General features: G+C 39.5%; 1 protein-coding gene across 2 annotated transcripts in view; it reads right to left on the bottom strand.

Annotated features, from left to right (window-relative positions):
* TUT7 (terminal uridylyl transferase 7) overlaps window positions 1-20,869 on the bottom strand; it is a 3,176,298-nt gene that overhangs the window by 612,649 nt on the left and 2,542,780 nt on the right. For both annotated transcript variants that reach the window (XM_044064191.1, XM_044064190.1), the window contains exon 19: window positions 16,783-16,872. In XM_044064191.1, coding sequence (XP_043920126.1) covers window positions 16,783-16,872 — 90 coding nt within the window. The remainder of the gene's footprint in view (window positions 1-16,782; window positions 16,873-20,869) is intronic.

Below are 20,869 nucleotides of genomic sequence, written 5' to 3' on the forward strand. Positions count from 1 at the left end.
GTTCCTTTTACCAGGTATGCCTCCTAATCACAGATCCAGTAACTGCGGCCCTGCAGGAGCCCTCTGAAGAATCAAAACCACATTGCAAAGTACGCTTTCCAACTTGTTCAGCTGCATGCAATAATTCCTGCAATTCCTTATTTTCTGTACATTCTGAAATCAACATCATTTTCTGTTTCAGCAATCCCATAATATGTTGCTGGTACTTAAGCATATGAAATTGACAGTTTAAGGCCCTAATTGCCAAGGTTGCAGATGTATAAACCTTTTTCCCCCATCTGTCCAGTGCCCTGGAATCTCTGTCGGAGGGGGTAGGGTTTTTTGCTGTTGAGGCCTTAACTCCCTTTGGACCCTGCAAAATAGTTTCAGGATCAGCAGCAGGGTTTCTAAATAAAAATATATGAGAGTCAGGGACCCTGTAATATCTGTCAGGCTTACTGGGAGCCAGAGGTAAAGAGTCAGGGGTCAGGCCTGACTCCGAAAAAACATCATCCACAATGTCTAACACAGGGGGAATATCTAAAGGCTTGTGCTGAGGGAGAAGAAGGAAATCCCTGAGCCTCTTTTTTGATTCTGAGAAGTCTTGACTCTCCCAGTGAAAATGCTCCCTCAAAGTATGCAAGGTTTCTCCAAATGAATAATTCTCAGGAGGAGATGCAGATGGAATAGACTCCTCAGCATCAGAAACCTCATAGCGAGGTAAAGATAATTCCTGATCAGAAGAGGAATCAGAAGAAATAGAAACCTGATCTGAAGATTCATAGTCAGTGTCTTGCCTAGGCCTCTTATCTGGAGGGGGATGGGTACCCCTGATCAAGGTAATAAGGTCTTTAGCCATTTTGATCATCTGTTTTTTAGGCATAGTGGCCAGTGCATGTGGTTCAGGCATCATTTTTTTACTTTTTGAAGGTGTCTTTGCCTTTGGTTTTGCAGATTTCGTCGGTTTGATACAAAAATGTTGAGGTCTGAATACACCCTCAGAAGCCGGTGCCTGCTCAGCGGTTCCGGACCCATCTGAGGGAGACACATCCGTCGGTCCAACACCTTGAGTATCTTGCGGCATGCCAGACTCCACATGGGTGTCGGTAGAGGCCTGCAACTCAAAGGTAGCGGGTATCAGGGGCTGCGAAAGCACCTCACTGAGTACTGGCGAACTGGTGACTGGCTTAGAAGCTTCATCGGTTTTGGATCTTGACGGCCTTCCTCTGTCCTTTTCTTTGCGTTTTTTATATACTCCGGTAGTCAGATTACTATCCGACGACATCTCTGGGTAGTTAAATATGTTTCCAAAATGCTTAGATGCAAAAATATACCGACGCTTAACAGTGTGTTGGTTAAATCTAGCACAAAACCAACAGCCAGGCACGTTGTGATCAGGGTCTAGGCAAGGAATACAGTATAAATGGAAATCCTTATGAGGTATTTGCTTCCCACAAGTAATACAATTATTAACTTTTTCTGACATCGGTAAAAAGCACGAAAAAAGTTTCCCCAACGGGGTACTTAGCTTTACTGAAGACTTCGGTTCTGAAACTCAAACACGAATATTTCAGTAGTCGGCCGACCGGCACTTGCAAAATGCTTCTTCTTCGCGCACCGCGCGGCAAGAAAGACTAAAGAAAACGGCGTCGGCTGCATGTTTTATACCCCTGATGACCTGACGTCATGGAAAAGGAGACAGCAACCGACGCAGGATCCAAGACTTTGGAATTCAGGCTGACTGAGGGCAACCTGCCAGCAAATGTAATGACTGCAACAGTGAAACATAAAGAACATCAAGCAGAGTTTCGAATGCCACCACTGAGCACATGCTGAGAAATTCAAGGGAATACTCACTGGGTGCTACTCAGCTGTGCAGCTGCTCTGACTTCTTAAAGAAGATGTTGAGATTGGGAGGTGCAAAGCACCAACACCCTTGGATGCAGACTAAAAGGTGGTTACCAGGTGACATCGGTGGGCCAGTAAACTGAAGGATAAGCTTGCATCTAACCCTTCACTAGCCGATGAAAAACTGGCAACATAGGATGTCTGTGACTCCATTTCATTGATGCATTTAGCTTTGGAAGTGTATAAGTGATGGCTACTCCTCATGTTCTTTTCCCGCTTGTGGTGTTTCAACAACAGTGAAATATCACGAGGAACCCTCCTGACAATTCCCAGTTGGGCATCTGAATGACTGCTGTCTTGTGAGATATTAGGTAGGCTTGTCATTTCTTTGACTGACATCTTTAAGCAGCTAGATTAAAGCGCTGGTACTTTGTGGTACAACTTGACCTAGTGCCATTCCTTCAAGCAGAAGCAACAAAGCCAGTAAGAGTACTGGCTCATAACCTGATTATGATATAAACAAGTTTGCATTTTCTAGATCTCAAAAGAAAAAAACTTTACCACAACGAATATCAGAGCTAAGATTCAAATTAAGCATAAGGCATAAAAGTTCTGAAAGGTGGAAGGGGTTAGGCATGATGATCTAGCTTGGTACATGACACTGTGGCATATGCTGACAAAAGAAGCATGTGCCTGTGGTTATTGGAGAAAAAGAGGAAAAATATATTCTCATTTTCATTCTTCGTATAAGCTAACAAATTAATAAACTCACTGCAGCTCCCAATATTAGGTCCAATGGTCACAAGAAATGGTTCTCCGACCCAGGACACACTTGAAGATACTTCCCACTTGCATTCTGACTAGTAGTCATAATGGCTGAGCAGCGGCCAGCATACTGTGTGTGTCCCTTTACAGAACTGTCAGACGAACATTTAAGGATGCAAGACTACCTGCTTCTTGACATGTCTTCATCTGTAAGAAGGCTTCTGCTCTTGTGACTGGACTTAAATGAAAGAAAAACAGCACAGCAGCATAAGACAGACCTTTTATCGTTGTCAACACTTACTTTTTTGAAATCTATAAATTCTTAGAAATCTGGACAAACTGGACCTCCTCCTCCATCTCCAGAAAGGGGGCATTCAGAAAAGCTCCATCCAACTCCTCTTTAAAGGACTGCAAACACATCACTGATACTGCAGTCCTGTACACAATATCAGCACAACCAGCAATACAGCAGGTTATACAAAAGCCAGAAGAGAAAACTGATGGCGGGAGAGGGACTTCGCAAGACACTTCATTACCTCAAAATCAGGGACTGCTGTCAGCTTCTCCAGAGGCCGGTACACAATGCTATGACCACTGGATCGTATGCCAGACTGAACAACAATTTGCTGTTGGATGCTTAGTCAGAATGACAGACCATTCCCCAAGGTGCTTAAAGATATGTCAGTATTTTTTAGTCACAATGGAACAAAAATGTATGATCTTTAACAGATGGTGCAGCAAAGAGAAGATGCATGTTCAAGTGTCCTTCCCAAATACCAATTTATCTTCATTTTTTTTGAGAAGGAAAGGATTTTATGAGTTTGAAGCATCTAAGCAAAACAACACTGATTTGGAGGTTGGGGGGGTGGAATATATACAGAGAGTAGCTTATAATCCTTGTCCATCTCTGAAGCAGTCTCAGTCTCTTCTGAATTGAATTCACCACTGATTTGGAAGGGCATTGGGATCCCCTCCTCTTGGCTGCTCCCAGAGCAGGTGGTATACACTCATTTGATACTCTCCGACTGGAAAAACGTGCCAGTTAAGTGATGGGACCCTATGTAAATAGCAGAGCATATCTGATGGAAATGCCTATTTATGTGAGACATGAATAGGGCCTTGCATTAATGTTAGCTTACATTCCTTAACAGTTTGCATCTACATATAGAAATGGCAATGCTCCTTCATACAACGGACAAATCATAAATGTGAGACAGTGCTCTAGCATTCAGTGTTATCTTGATGGACTCAAACTCACCAGATCTGATGGAAGTATTTAGCGCACTCTCAAATTTTATTGACGAAACAACCCAGGAAGGGGGAAGAGGGCAATGCTCCACAGTTTTGAGTTCACCCATCAAATCCTCAATAAGGGACTCAAATGCCCCCTCTACAGGAGTGGGCAGTCCAAATTTATGTTCCAGTACATGACTGGGATAGCCAATCTATGGTACTCAAGATCTAACCTATCCTGGCTTTTTCTATACTGCTCACTGATAAAAAGGCATGAGCTTGATTTCCTTACTAGTAAGGAGGCATCACGAAGGCTGCAAAGTGACAGACTTTGCCAGACTATGACAAAGGAAGATTTGGACAGTTTCTGACCTGTGCTGTCTTACCATCTCCCTTCACTCTGACTACAGACTAAGTAAATGTAAAAAAAATATCCTGCCTTTCATTTGACTGGCTACCTTCCAAAGCCACCATACTATGTTTGATGAAGAAGACCACAAGCTTTTCACTATATTCTCTCTTTAATAAATGGATTAGAATGTTGACTACTGCGATTCCTTCACAGTGTTCCCTTCTCCCAAGCAGTAAAGATACCACCAGTGCAGGTCACAATTATTAATTTGGTGACTAAAGAACACACACAAGGTTTGCGTTTTTTAGGCATCAAATGTAGGAGCTTTCCCATGAAGAATTTTAACAGTAACACAAAAACGTGAAGGAGATAAAAAAATAAAATTTAAGAACCATGGGACTCCATTTATAATTCACATCCAAGGTGTTCTATCATGCTGTGAACTACAAGGAGATGCACATAGCCATGAATGCAGGGCTAGAAATGAAAAGTTTCACTGAGTGTGTCACTGTAGAAGGCCACCTTTAAGCACGATCTTCTGGGTACCTCCTAGACCTGAGCAAAACAAGTGGGTGGTTTGTAATACACCCTTATTCATGGGGGCAGATGGTGTTCAGTACCATGTGAGATGGTGGATGGGCCTGTTGGACAGTGACAGTTTTGTACTTAAATAATGTTAGATCCACATTGTCTCATTTTCACCCAGTTCAAAGTTTTGGTTGTTGGATCCAATTGAATCTAACCTCAGCTCCTTCTACCAGAGCTTACAATACCCTCCTCCTGTTTGATTTACCTCAGATCGAGTTTGCTGACTATTTGAATTATTCAGACCAGATATCTTGGTACTAAAAGAAAAAAATTATGAAATGGAATAACAACTTAAAAAGCATTCTAAGCTTGGAAAAGTGACCTGAAAAAACAGACAGAATTCTTAGTCAAGGTCTGTATGAGCCCCAGAAGACTGCAAATAGCAATTTGGAAAAAAGCAGGAAGGGATGTTGAAATGGACAGAAATTCGACAACACGGATCTAACATTATGGCAAGTACATAACTATCATATCCAATGTTGTCTATTTTTGTCTGATTCAATGTTTGGGACAGATTCCCAAACTGTCTAAAAGGACCTAGTTGGTCTTAAGGAAGACCTTTCCTGAGCATGACAAGTCTAATTTGTAATGATTTACAAAGGTGTGAACTGTTGACCAAGCTGCTACTGCACAGATGCCACTAATAGGAAATCTTTTTACACAGGCTGTAGAGATAGCAATTGTTCTAGTGTGATGAGCCTAAGGCCTTGAATGCAAAGGCAATCCTCAAGTTTTATAAACAAAAGAAATGCAGTCTGCCAGTTACTTAGAAAGCAGAAGTTTTGACTCATGGTGTCCTCATTTTGATTTGGAAAAGGAGACAAATAGTTAATCTGATTTTCTAATATCTTGAGTATGATGCAAGTAAAATCTGAGCTATCTGTGCACAACTAATATAAGCATATGTTCACCTTTACTAGAATAATTTGGAAAAATACTGGTAAATAAATGTATTGATTTAGATTTGCTTCAGACAAAACTTTTGGTAGAAGGGTAGGGTTTATTATCAATGACACTATCTTTGTGTAAGAAAACAACTGCAACTCCGAAACTCATCTAGCAGATGTAATGGCAGTCTTCCAGGAAAGAAATTTTAAGTCAGCTGATGCCGCAGGCTTGGTTTTTGAGTAACTGAACTAATAATGTGATATCCCATAAAGGAACTTGTTCTCAAATGGGAGGTCTCAACAAAAAAGGTTCCTTTGATGAAAGCTTTGGATATCCTAAGAGAAGCAACGGATGAATCATTATGGCCTATGTGAAATAGTAGCCATCTGTACTTTGATAGAAGAATAACTAGAACCCTGGTGAAAAAGTTATGAAAGAAATTCCAGTACCGATGGAAGAGGGGCCAAAAAATGGTCTAATCCTTTTGAAGATGCCCAAATAGAACATATTTGCCATTTGCTCTTACAAAGTCTTTTTGGTTGACACCTTTTGAGAAGAGGAGATTTCATGTACTAACAGAGACGACAGCCTGGCATAGCTGGCTATCATTAAAACTGCAGAAACCATGTAGATAATTTTAGGGTCTGTAGGTCCCGTAGAGGCATTCTGGACAGGTGACTCAGAAGATCTGAGATGGGATCCAGCACCCAGGGTGGGTGCAGCAAATGAGGCCAAACGAAGGTAAAGCAAACTTGCTGGGGTCAAAATGGGGCAATGAAGATCACCTTGGTCTTGTACCTTGTGGCTTTCTGTATGAATTTTGACAACAGAGGTACTGGTGGAAAAGCATACAGGAGACCTGTGGAGGGATAGGGGCAAAGTAACTGCTGCATTTGTTGTATGGATAGGAGGCAAAGAGGTTGCAGCAAGGTTGGCCCCAGTGGATGCATATCTCTGCTGCCATTGTTTGTCTGAGAGATCACTCATGAGGTAACAGGATACACCTGCTCAGCTTGTCCGCTAGTATACATACTGTCCCAGGAAATGTGTATTGCTACGAGAAAACGATGGGAAGACTTTGCCTATTGCTAGAGTTGCATGTATTCCCAGCAAACAGGATATGAATGTGTTCTGCCTTGTTTGCTGATGCATCATACCACTGAAATACTGTCAGTCTGGATGAATACAAAACCCTTGGGTAGGTAGTCTTGAAAAGTCTGCAATGCTCCAAGACAATGATGTGGTGTTTAGCCTCTGCAGATGACCATGTCCTTCCCTTCGAAATGCCTGCCTTCTCCCTTGAAGGGAAGCATCTGTGATTACTGTGGTCTGGAGAACTAGTGGACAGAAAAGTCTCTAGTCTCTCCCTGACGGAAAAGTTATCCATCAATTATTATATGGTTCATGCATATTTGTGTGAGGCAGATTCTGGTGTAAAGGAGACACAGACTCTGTGACCATTGAATTGACAGTGTTCACTGTAACACAGCATGGAATTTGCTGCCCAAGGAGTTAACTCTAATCTCATCCTTACCTCTTTTCAGACAACATATCAAACTGTACTTCCAAAACCACTGGCTTTGTTCTTGTAGTACTGCAGGCTAACTTCCGTCTCTCCACCCTCTCTTTTCCTTTTACCCTTCTTTTGCTTATTAATTAGCAACTACCCTGTTTCTTTTCCCTTGCTGTCCCACTATGCTCTGACCTACTTCTCCCATCTCTCCCACCTCCTCCTGATTGTCTTCCTTCTTTTCCTCTCTCTCTTCCTAACCCCTGCCTCTTCCCTTTTATTCATCTTACATTCTCCTTCTACTACTCTACCCTTCTGAGCTTCAACTGTTATCCATATGGCAAATGCCTTATTGCATAACCTTTATGTACTAGGTAAAATGCTTTGAAACTGACCAAACATTATGTATGATATTAAACTGTTTGAGTTCCTTAATGTATGTTATTTTATTAACAAAACTGATTTATATTTCTATTTTTATTGTATGTCTTTATCAACAATATGTCTGTCTGTTCATTATTATGTATGTGTGGAGCTTTTCTCCCCGGGCCTCTACTGAAAATGGACATATATCCAGCTAGACTAGCCCGGTCAACAAATGTAAAATAAAATAAATAAAATAAAATAAAGTTCACCAAGGCACCACAAAAAACTCAATAACATCCAAAGGTACCAACAAGGAATGAAGACCAGCTGCAGAAGTGCTAAATCATGACTTTATTGAACACACGTATAAACCACACATTAATGTCTCTTACACAATACATTTTCATTTCCAGTTACTTCATCAGATGTGGAATGACTGTTAAAACCACTGCATTTACACTTCCTCTACCCTATGAAATTAATTAATTGACCAATGAAGTTGAGAAAGTCAATGTTGATTAATATGGAATGTGAAAAAGCAGTGTAGTTGACCATATAAATACATTTAGAAAAATAGACAAATCCAGTTAACATTTTAATGCAATACAATAAATATACCTTTTCCTAAAAACATATTCATTAAAAAAACTTCCATAAATTACTATTTAAATCCAATACTTTAAAACTTTCAATGAAAAAGCATAAAAAATAACCTGAACATAAAACTCCCTCTAGTGTCCTTTAACTGAAGTGCAGCCATAAAAATACAAAAAAAAATGCACACACAACTTATACTTTTTATTAACTAACATTTGAATAAATACATATCCATTGTAATACTCTAATATAGTATCTTGCTAATGGTACTAACGTGATGGTAGAGGCCCTCAGATCTAACAAATACTCAGCCTTAATTGTGGGCAAGGATGCTGAGCTACCTGAGAGGCCACCAGCCTTAATAACAGCATTCTTGTCATTGGGAGTTACACAATTTGTTGAATTGTGTTGATCTGGCACCCAATGAACTCTGTGTGTTAGGCAACAGGCAGTTTGCTCTTCATATGACTGAGATCTGCAACACACAGCAAAAAATGCTTGGTGCTGTATCATTAAATCCCTGGAGGTATCAGTTAGGAGCCAATTGTTCAGCTATGGGATGACTTAGATCCCTTGCAGTTGTAGATGAGCTGCCATCACTGCCATAATTTTGTTGAATACCCGGGTGGGGGAGGGGTGCTGTGGTGAGACAGCATGCCAGTACTCTGAACTGGTAATGACTGGCTCCCAGCCAGAAATAGAGAAATCTCCTGGATTACCTCTGAATGTTGATATGGTAGTAGGCATCTTGGAGATATGCTGAGCACATCCAATTATCCTTTCTCAAGTGAGAAGACATGGACTGTACCATAACTATCTGGAATTTCATCTGTTTGACAAACTCACTGAGGTGGCTAAGGTCCAATACTGGCCTGAGATTCCCTGTCTTCTTCACAGCTAAAAAGAACCTGGAATAGACGCTGGCTTCTAATTGGTCTTGAGGGACCTGTTGGATGACTCTTTTGACTAGCAGTTTTGAAACTTCTGTGGCTGTGGATTCCAACTGTTTGGGTGGAGTATCGGGAATCTTTAAACTTTTCTTTGGAAAATACAAAAAGGGTATAGTATAGCCTCTGGTGATTATCCTTAACACCCATGAATCAAAAGTGATGATTTGCCAGACTTGAGGGTTTAAGGTTAAGGACACCTCTGACTGCCTACTGAGTGCAGCAGCCGGGTAACCCTTCAGGGAAGCTGGTACAGTTTCTCAGTAAAAAGTACCATGGAAACCATGGTTTTGCAGCGATGTCTATTCAAGTTGCCACCACCTTTGCCTCAGAGAGGCTTATCTCCAGCACCAGTGTTGTGAAAATCCTGTGATTTCCTGAACCACACTTTCTTACCTCCCTTTTGATTCCTGGAATAGGATTTTTGTGGAGTGGAGAAATGGATTCCTTCAGTAGACAGGATCTTTCCACCTTGCTCATGCCTGGTAATTAAGTATCTGTCTTAGCTTGGATCCAAAAAGTATGGAACCATCGAAAGGACATTAATAAAAGATGCCGTGAAGCTTTCCACAAAGTCGCAAAACCGCATTCGGGTATGGTGACACATGGTAACGCCTATACTAGCTGCTCTTGATATGCCATCTACTGCATCTGATAGCAATCGCATGGCAACATTATAAGTACATTGTAGAGTAGACGTATGGGCAGTCACTGTCTTTTCAACACCCGATTGTAAGTTATCTGAAACAGACTTGGATGCCTCCCTAATCAAGTCCTTTTGGAAATGAGTCAAATGAGCAAGGAAATTTAGTGCCCTACATGCAAAAAGTCACTGAAGAGTAAGTCCATTTCCCTAGCCTGTCCAATACCCTGGACTCTCTGTTAAGGGGAGGGACAGCTGAACTTTTTCAGATAGCTCTTTCTCTGTGGCTGCTTCTACCACCAAGGCATCTATTGGAGAGCCCTTAGAACAGTGTTTTCTGTCCTTTGGAGCTACTAAGATTATATCTGACTTCTTGGGGATTGGCTCTGTAAAATATGGGTCCCTCCAAGCCCTCTGTACTATGAGGTCTATCAAAGCATCATGAGGAGGAACCACCCGAGATGCAGATGAACCAGACCCAAAGTCATGAAACAGATTCAATAGACCATCTCCCCTTCTCATTCATCAATTCTAGGATGTCTCCTTCCCCCTCACCCAAATCAGAGTCCTCAGTGACGGACTCAGGTGAGGAGTCTATGTGCTTCCGTTTGTGTCTGTTTTTGCAGAACGTGTCTCTGCGGCTCTGATGGAGACAGATGGGAATCAAACGGGGAGCTCAAATGTTGAGCTGACTGGAAGCCTACAGGTTCTGACTGTCTCTGTTGGCTCAAATGAGACGAATGAGGCACAGGATCGACTGGGTGTCAGGATGGATATGAACTTGGTAGACACACCTATATTCTTGGACTAAACAACATCCCTTCCACAGCTCTGAACTTCCTCTTTCAAATGAAGCAGGAAGTCGCCCCGTTCAAATGGAAACTAGCTCCTAGGAGGACTTCAGACCCAAGCTGTCAAGGGTCAAAGCATCGACGGGGGAAAACCAGCTGTGATAACTTCTGGGTCTACTCCACTGTTTGCACTCTGACCCTGGTGCTTTAACTCTAGAACTCGTCTAGACTCAACAACACTGGAGTAGAGAGAGTAATGGATGTTATTGAAGCCAAAGTCCCTTGGGCTTTCGGATCCAACCAAGGTGTGCAAGAAGGGTTAGTTCCCTTGGGATTGGATCCAAGTACTAGACCAGTATAGCAGTGAAGTGTGACGGGGTCAATGGTCCTGTTCATGGACCTCTTCAGGGGAACACTACCAGATTAACCCTCAGCTGGATTAGTGCCCTCAAAAATTTTCTCAACATTCAGTCGACTTCTATTTCTGAGAGACTTCTGGTGGATCTTCCTGACCTCAATGACGCAGGTTTTGAAGGTAGCACGTGTTGAAGAATTGGTGAATTTAGCAGAGGACTCACCAGATTCAGGGACAAGGTAGCTCTAGGAGACAAAGTTCAGAACCAGGCGGTAGGTGGATCCAACTGCCTTGAAGTCTTAGACATTGGACCTGACAGACTGGTTGGATACAGAGACCTTTTTCTTGATTTTTCTACTCTCTTCTCTTCTAATCACTCTTCTCCAGTCCTTTTCTCTACCAATTTATTTTGGTGTTTTTCTTTTGTCCTGTACATCTCAATCTTCTTCTTCTTGGTATTGGGAAAAGCAGATAAAGGTCTTGCTTTGGAAAACATAGTGGAGGACCCCGTCTGAGGAGGAAGCAAACCCTTAATTAAAAAAAAAAAAAAAAAAAAAAAAAAAAAGTTTTTTTTTTTTTTTTATGTTCGATGTTTCAAAACTTCAATGATATGGTCTCGATCATAAGAATTTCAAAGTTTTGAAACATCTATCATATGACAGGGATCTGTATATCTATATTTATATATATTTGTGTGTGTGTGTATGTATGTATGTCTATATATATATATATATATATATATATATATATATATATATATATATACACACACATATATATATATATATATATATATATATACACACACACACACACACACACATATATACACACACATCTACATCTATCTATCTATAAACATATATATATATATATATATATATATATATGTATATATAAACACACACACACAGACATATATATATATATATATATATATATATATACACACACACACACACACACACACATATATACATACACACATATATATATATATATATATATAAATGGGTCTACTTCAAAACAATGAAATACCGTAACAGGGAATTCCACATTACTGAGAAGAGTTTATCATAACTGCATAACAACAAAAATTTAAAACATCTAATTCTGTTTAATCTAAATCAATTAACTTACTGTTGGTAACTAGCACCAGTGTAGAAAAGAAATAAATGTCTTATCCAAAGTACAGTGTACTGCTTTAGAGACATGGTGGATATAATGGCATGCATAGCCTGAAATACAAGCCATGTCTATACAATCTACATTCTTAATTTACCATTTTCCTCAAGGTAGTACGATCTCGGAGTTGGTACATTTAATTTGTAGGGGGGGGGGGGCTGCAAAAACGAAGGAAAACAAAAAACTTGATGATCACACACATTAGAGGAAACTTTTCGGTTATTAGGAATTTGATGTTTTAAAGTTTCTCTGTTAAGTGGTTTTGATAAACTCGACTCAATAATATAGAATTCGCTCTTATGGTATTTTGTTGTTTTGAAGTACACCCATATATATATATATATATATATATATATATATATATATATATATATATACACACACACACACATATATATATATATATATATATATATATGTATACACACACACATATATATAAATGTATACATTACACACACTACATAGAAGAACCACATTACCAGCTTACTGTTAACACACACACACACACACACACACACACACACACACACAAGTTTAGCACCAACAGTTAACACTATTAGAAAAGTCTAGAAGAATATATATAATATATAAATCTAAAATGGCACTGCTATCATCATCACTGCTGACCTAGCTTTTTTTCAAACAATACCTCTATTTTCATGGACTAATTAGTTCAAAATGATGTGAAAATTACTGAACCTACACACATTGCCAACATACTGGCTGACAGGTTCAGTGCAAACTTCTCCCCCCCCTCCCCCCCAAAAGGAGAGATATCTATTCCAGAGGATTGTAGCCCCCCAAACATCTCCAACGCCCAGGTGAGAACTGCCCTCACTAAGGCAAAAAACACAGCATCCATGGGACCGGATGGTGTCCCCGGCTGTGTGCTTCATGAACTCAATGAGGAATTAAACCCACAGTTAGGACAGCTGTTTAATCTTAGCCTCACCTCAGGATACGTACCCAAGGAGTGGCGCACGGCGACTGTGGTCCCACTTCATAAGGGTGGTGCCTCCACAGACCCTGGAAATTACCGCTCCATTAGCTTGACAAGCCTTATCTGCAAAGCCATGGAGAGGATCATAATGGAACTCATAAATAAAGACATAGGGAACTTGCAGACTTTGGATCCAACTCAGTTTGGCTTTGTCAAAGGCAGATCCTGCCTCTTAAACTTGGTTGACTTTTTCGAGACAGTCACCAAGGCCATTGATGAGGGAAAGGCAGTCCATACAGCCTACCTCGACCTGGCAAAGGCCTTCGACACAATACCCCACTCAGGTATCATCGAAAAACTCATCAGCTTGAATGTAAACCCATACATCACAAGATGGGTTGCAAACTGGCTAAGTGACAGAACCCACAGGGTCAGAGTTGCTGGAGCCATGTCAGACTCAAAGCCTGTCACAAGTGGTGTCCCACAGGGCTCAGTCCTGGGTCCACTCTTGTTCAGCATCTACTTTTCTGAAGTACAAGCAAACACAGGAGGGTTATGGCTGACAAAGTTTGCAGATGACTGCAAACTGGGCGCCATAGTCGAAAACACATCTGACACAGATATCCTCCAGAAGGGCCTCACAGAAATGGATAACTGGTGCCAGAGCCATGGCCTGAAGTTAAACGCCAAAAATGCATAGTCATACCCTTTGGGAAAAACAAGGCTACCCCTAGCTACCATATAGGTGGCAATCCACTGAGCACAGAAAAGTCATCAGAGATCTGGGGACCCAGGTTGACAGTAGCCTTTCGCTTGACACTCATGTTGCTAAAGTAGTTAGGAAAACCTTCTATATCACCCACCTGATCATGAAGGGATTCACATCTAGATCAAGGGAGGTCATCGTCCCCTGTACTCATCACTTATTAGACCTATGATTGAGTACAATGCCCCGTTCGAATGTATCTGACCAGACACCTGCTGCAGCTTGAAAGGCCCCAAAAGTTCCTCACCAAAAGGATAAAGGGTCTCAAAAATATGTCTTATGCTGCCCGACTGAAAGAACTCCAGCTCTATTCAGTCTCATACCGCTTGCTCAGAGGTGACCTGTGCCTGACATATAAGGCCATGTCAAACCCAGATTTGATGAATATGCTTCACCTCAAAAATCTAGATCCCTCAGAACCACAAGGGCGGAGACTTAAACCTTGACACGGTTATAAATAGAACGTGCTGGAGGGACAGATTCATCACCCAGAGACTCCCTATGCTGTGGAACAAAATCCCGGTACATGTGAGGCAGAGCACCTCTCTGGTCTTGTTCAAGAGGAATCTTGACCAATGGATGGGAGATTGCAGATATACCCCAGGGATTACTTCAGCGTCACTGCTTGACAGAGGCACAGCAAAATGATAGGCATAGTTTTTATTCAAACTAAAGGGGTGGCGAAAGCCACATAACTATGGGCTAGGCTTATAAATGCCCTTGGGCAGATAGCCTAGTATGAACCTATGAACCTATGAACCTATAATCCAAATCTGTTCCTTACTCTATCCACAAAAAAAAAAAAAAAAAAAAAACATTTCTTTTTTTTCTTCTTCCTTCCTTGAGAATAGAGTTACTGGCAAATTTATATAATGTTCTGTAACAATTTTTGTATTCAGCGATTGAAATGTAATGTAATAATCTATTGCTTTTTGTACATGCATTTATAGGTTAACCATTTTATGTTTATGTTTATCTTTTTGTTAATCTTTTCAAGTGGAGCTCATCTCCCCGGGCCTCTGCTGAAAATGGACATGTATCCAGTTAGACTAGCCAGGTCAACAAATGTAAAATAAATAAATAAATAAAAATAGTCTTAAGGACTAAATTCCACTGCCTACCTATCTTAATGCTAGTTTACAACATAAGCTATACTAAATATTAAATGTTAAGGGGGGAAGACAAGAGGGATTGAAAACTGGGGAGAAAAAGGCTTTCACTTATTGTGTTCGCAAGAACAGCTCTTGGAAACACATCTAGATGAACAGGCAGCAAATGAAATCAGAAGTAAACTAGACAGAAGAAGAGAATTATGGGTAGGAGAGGAGTCAGAGTCTCAGATCCAAAGCTCTGGTAGAAGGTGCCAAGATCGGATCCGATCATATTTAACAATCGAAACACTGAACTGGATGAAAACAGAAACTGGATCTTATGATTCCTTAAAGAACCTTACACTACGTCAGGCAACTTTTAATTTCTCAAGAGTAAACTGCAAGTTATGCAAATTCTGTTTGTGGCTTCAAACAGAGAACCCCTAATACATCATTAATGTTGGTCGCAAAACGTAGACACTAGTTCCTGATCCACAAAGGAAGATGCATCAGATCTGGGACCCACAAGTGCAAATGGAAATATATCACTGGTCCCACCACACCTAGAACTAGAAAAAGGCATTACATAAGGTTAAAGTAAAGTCCAACTTGTTTAATGCAAAAGAGCTGTACAACAGATCTGCGCATTGGATATACTGGAATTTATCATACCCACATTACAACACATTCCTTGCAAATGCAGCACTCTGTTTGGCCTTTTTTCAGGATGAATCTGTGGCCATTTTATTTTTTTCAGTTACAAGATCATTTATGTCGTCACCTCAAAAAAATCTCTCATACAAACAGTTATTTTCACTCACCTTTACATAACAGTAGCAAACAAGATGCAAATCAAGTTCTTTCTTACAAATGAATTAAAATGCCTAATAAAGAAAGTGGACTCCTGTATTCCAAGAGAGAAATTAGTACTGGTGAGTATGCCTAACATTAGATTAGGGTTATATATTAAATAAACTACCGAGAACAAGAGATCATTCACAAGACATGTGGAGTGCAGGCAGCTGTGTTTTGTTGTATATGTTTGTGTGTGTGTGTGTGTGTGTGTGTGTGTGTGTGTGTGTGTGTGTGTATGTATGTGTATATATATATATATATTTATATATACACACACACACACACACACACACACCACATTAGTGGTTGAATATCAAGCTGCTAGTATTCTTTAAAGAGTAAAGTCATTGAACGGAATACGTTTTGAATAGATTAAGAAACTGGTATTTTTTTCAAAATATATGATACCTTTCCATGGTATTGCGTGATGTCAGAGTTGATACTGTTAAGCTGCATTGGGTGTGGGAGTGCAGGTGGACTCAACCCCCTGCAAAAATACTTTTTTTTGTTATTTTTCAGGAAGTCTGTTATTCAAACAGTTTTTTTCGATGAAATGGACTTCAGGCAAGCAGCTGCTCAGGCTCTGATCATGTACCCATGTAGTAAAAGAAACAGCTACACAGTGACACTAATTATTCTAAACACATTTTTAAGAAAAAGTGTAAAGGATGCTTTGACATGTGTGTGTTCAACAACCATATTCAAAACTGGTATCACAAACACACAAGTTCTGTATTTTGATCTGGCATCTGTAACTGCAAGATAACCTTAATTTTACACTGAAAAAGTTCCCCTATGAAAAACATGAAATCTGAGAGTAGAAAGAGGAGCAATAATTAGTGAAATCATGGTCAAGAGAATGTTGCATAAAACAATGAAAAAGAAAACTACTAAAATATACTGTATTTTCTAGGTAAGTAGTTCACTAAAATAATTACACCAAAAGGGTGCTTTTGTACCATAGAGTACATGCATATTTTCTAAAATCACACATTCCTCTTAATTTCTTACTGTCACCTTTCATAACACATTGTTAAGCACTAAAATAAATGAAAACCTCTACTGCACTCAGTATCTTACCTTTGCAAAAACTTTCACTGTGTAGCACAGGTACTTTACTCTGGGATCAATTGCTGCATAAGCTGCTAGCAATCTTGTGTTATGCAGTGCCTATAAAAAAGAACAATCACCCGATTACTTAAAAGAATCCAGCTGAAAACAAAACATTTACTACAGCCTATGTATTAAATCAAGCATACACAGACCCCCATAACTGCTATGGAAGCTCTCCTTATCAGCAGTGACAGCTATTTTTTGTAAATGCTGTAAGGAGTCTGCCCACTCAGTTTTGCTATGGTCCTCTCCCTTCCACTACACCCCCCATCCAATTGCGGATTAAGTGCGTCTCGGGTCCTGCGCACTTTATGGCCCCTATCCCCACACACATTTTTTGTTTGTTTCTAGAACATGCACAAGACTTCACAACTGTACAGATTTTCACAGAATGTCCAGATTTTTCCCTCATATTTTTTGGTATTTTCATCATAAAATTTGTGGTGTTCTGGCAAATCACTGAGGATTGATGTCACTATATAATGACACACATTTGAGTTTCAGACTTTATATCTTCCACAAAATGCAAGCTAACACAAAATGTATTATTCTAAAAACTAACTTTATAAGAGCAATATTTACAAAGTCCCTATTTTGGGGCCTATGTCCCTCCATTATTTAGGTTTTGTTCAGATTTCTTGGGCTAAGAGGTTGAGATGTTTACTTTTTGGATTCACTTTCCTGATTTAAGTCAGTTCAAACTTCTGTCATTAAAACCCACCAATATTTATCCATTAATTACAACCACTTGACTGTCTAGACCATATATCCAACTAAAATAAGCAAACAGCGAAGTATTTCAACTTGCTTTACACAAATGCACACTAATCCTCAGTAAAACTAATGGCTGTAATGTGATCCTGACAGCCACAGCCATTCAGAGACAGCCCCCAGACCCAATAATTATAGTCTTGTAGTTGACTGTGTACCTCAGATGTCTGATTATGGTAAAATAATAAAGTAATTATGGGTACAAGGTACTCCAAGTCAGTTTCACACAAACAGTAACCCACATATTCCAACTTATTTCACACAAATGCACACTAGTCCTGCAAACCCAGACTGTTTAAACTGAAGAAACAAAAAGGGTAAGTACCTTTCATCCACACAGAGTCACTATCGCCGCCCAGCAGCTACAGCCACTTTGCTGTATATACCTCATCTAACTTAATAGAAACAATGCCTCTAAAGGCCCAGATTCAGATAAAGCTTTCTCTTGTATACTTCAAAGTTCCTAGAATACATTTTTGCAATAACATGCATTTTCTGTTCAACATGAAATCTGAAACTCAAAAGAATCAGGGACAACTTAGAGTTGGGCCATTTCAACTTGGTCTCATGTGAATATTAACTACTCCAACTTATTTCACAAAAAAAATATTAGACCTGTAAAGTCAGACAGTTAGCTGTGCAAACAACCAGAGGCTAAGTCACTTTCATCCACAAAGAGCCACCAACCCAACCACTCTGTCATGTATACATCATCTGATTTCCATAAAAATAATACCTTTCAACCTCTTAGCACAAGAATCAGTGACAAAGCCAAGATATGATGTGGGAGAAAGGTCCAGAATCAGGGACAATGTTTAAATATTGTTCTTATATACTTAAGTTGCTAGAACACGTTTTTTTGTACTGGTATGCATTTTCTGAAGGATATAAAGTCCAAAAAGTCAAATGTCTGTCATCACTTAGTCACTGAGGACTGCAATCACTAGTCAGAAATCCACAAATGTTATAGGGAACACACCAAAAATATGAGGGAGAGTCAGGGACACACCGAATCAGGGTCAATTTCAACTCGCCAATACAGCCATCACAGAATTTGTATTTCACACATTAACTGAAATGTCAGGGCCTGCTACATCCAAGTCCCAAAACACTGACTGGGCGAAAAAATTGCCATTTTTTTTTATTTGAATACTCACTATTCTCTGAGGGATGGCAACCTCTGAGTTAGTATATATAGACGTTTGGGGGTGTAGGAGGCTTGCCCCTCCATTTTTTGGCTTTTTTTCAACATACCAATACTCTGCATTTCAAGTGTCAGCATTTCAATATGGAGCCAAACACTACTCCTGAAAAGTTAGACTTTAAATGAGCAATGGACAAAACAGCAAAAGTTGCTTTTAGCTGCAGCCAACCCCACACACACACACAATTTAGTGACAGTAATCTTCAATGATTTAGCATAAGACCATACATTTTATGAGGCACATATCAAAAACAAGAAGCAAAGTCAGGAAATTTCAACTTTGCTTCTCTCAGCAACAGCCAGTTCACAGCTCACCTTATTAAGTGACTGCGAGTCTTAACACTATATCTGGCTGCCTGCCACGGTAAATTAAAAAAGACTTCATTCATGTGCATCCATGTTTCTTTCATCCACAGCCAGCTTGCAGCTAGGGTTATTTACTGACTTGACTGCCATTTTTATCTCAGTATTATATCCGGTTGCTTGCCAGTATAAAAAAAAAAAAAAAAGGAAATCTTACCTTATACTACCATGACCTGCTGATGTATTTCCATGTTAACAGTCCACACAATTTGTCAGCCCTGTACTGCACAATTTAATATTTGTGGGGTTTCTGCTCATAGATCTTCCCAACTAATTATGGTACAGCAATGAACAGAAAGTAGCACAGCTTTGCTAAGGATAGCCTCAGGCTATTTATTTATTGCTTAAGTAAGGAAACGTGTTTCTTTTAACATACAAGGAATATATAAATAAAACATCCCATGTAATGTGTATGCAAATGACTGCCAGTGAGAACACACAGATATAAATACTCATAGTTTCTGTCACTTAATATTATTGTAAACTAAAAATGAACAGGTTTCCTAATGATTGCACAGCACATAATCTAAAAATGAGTTAGCAGTACTGAACATAAAACTCAAAAAAATATGCACACACTTATGCCATACTGAAGAGCAATTCAAATAATGCCCTTTCTAAACATGCACAGATATGTCCTACTTTTTCTATGTTTCTTCTGGGCTATTAGAAGTTGTTCCATACCCTAACTGGGGAGAGTCTTGGGAAAGAAGAACTGAATATAGTGAACTTACCTGGCAACTGAGGTTCAATGCCTCTATATACCCAGGACTGAATGAACAAGGTTTCTATTTTACTTAATTTAAAACTTAGGGCTTCTAAACTTTAAATATGGGCCCAAGTAATCACATATATTCATCTTTTATTACTTTTCAACATATATTTGCATATTCGTGGTTAGTGTATCATGCTTTTTAAACAAAAGGTTTTGAGTGCTACCTAGCATGGTTAAATATTTTTATATTCTTACCACCAGATATGTATTTTTATATATTTTGCTCTTATCTAGTTATAATACATATATTTTTATTCAAGTTAGAATAACTTGTTCACAGTTTATTACATTTTTTTAATTAATATGTTCTTAAGTGACATTTATTATCACATGATACTCCTGAAGCTATTTAAACTTCACTGGTTTTGACTTTAACAGTTCTGATGAAGTCCTGATGGTTTAAGGACAAAAGCACTTAACTGTTCATTGTTCTACAGTGCTACTTTCTTTTTGTGTCAACATTACTTCATGTTTAAAATAAACAAACATGAACAGTGCAGTGGTACAGCAGTTAGCATTGTTGCTTCACAGTAAGAGGTTCTCCGGTTTGATTCTCGGTTGGGGTGCTTTTGTGTGGAGCCTGCATGTCTACCCTATGTTCGTGTGGGTTTGCTCCGTTTTCTTCCCACATTCCAAAAGACATGCATCTGAAGCACTTCTCCCTGGGCTTCCACTGAAAATGGATTCTGTCCCAGTCGGACTTTCCTGGTAAACAAATGTTAAATAAGTAAATAAGTATTACTTTTGCCTCCATGAGTTTCTGGTACTGATTTCTGACACTACATGAGCATTTTTTTGCACTACAAGTGTATTTGTTACTACGCTACCATTCCATGGTGGAAAATATATTTTACTGCTCTAAATCCTCCCTACTTTTATCTCAGGATTTCGTATGATCCAGCTTAATTTATTACTTTTCATCCTACATTTATCTTAATTTA

Source organism: Protopterus annectens, chromosome 2.part2 (genome assembly GCF_019279795.1).
Source record: "Protopterus annectens isolate FY-2018-M chromosome 2.part2, PAN1.0, whole genome shotgun sequence".
Taxonomy (NCBI): Eukaryota; Metazoa; Chordata; order Ceratodontiformes; family Protopteridae; genus Protopterus; species Protopterus annectens.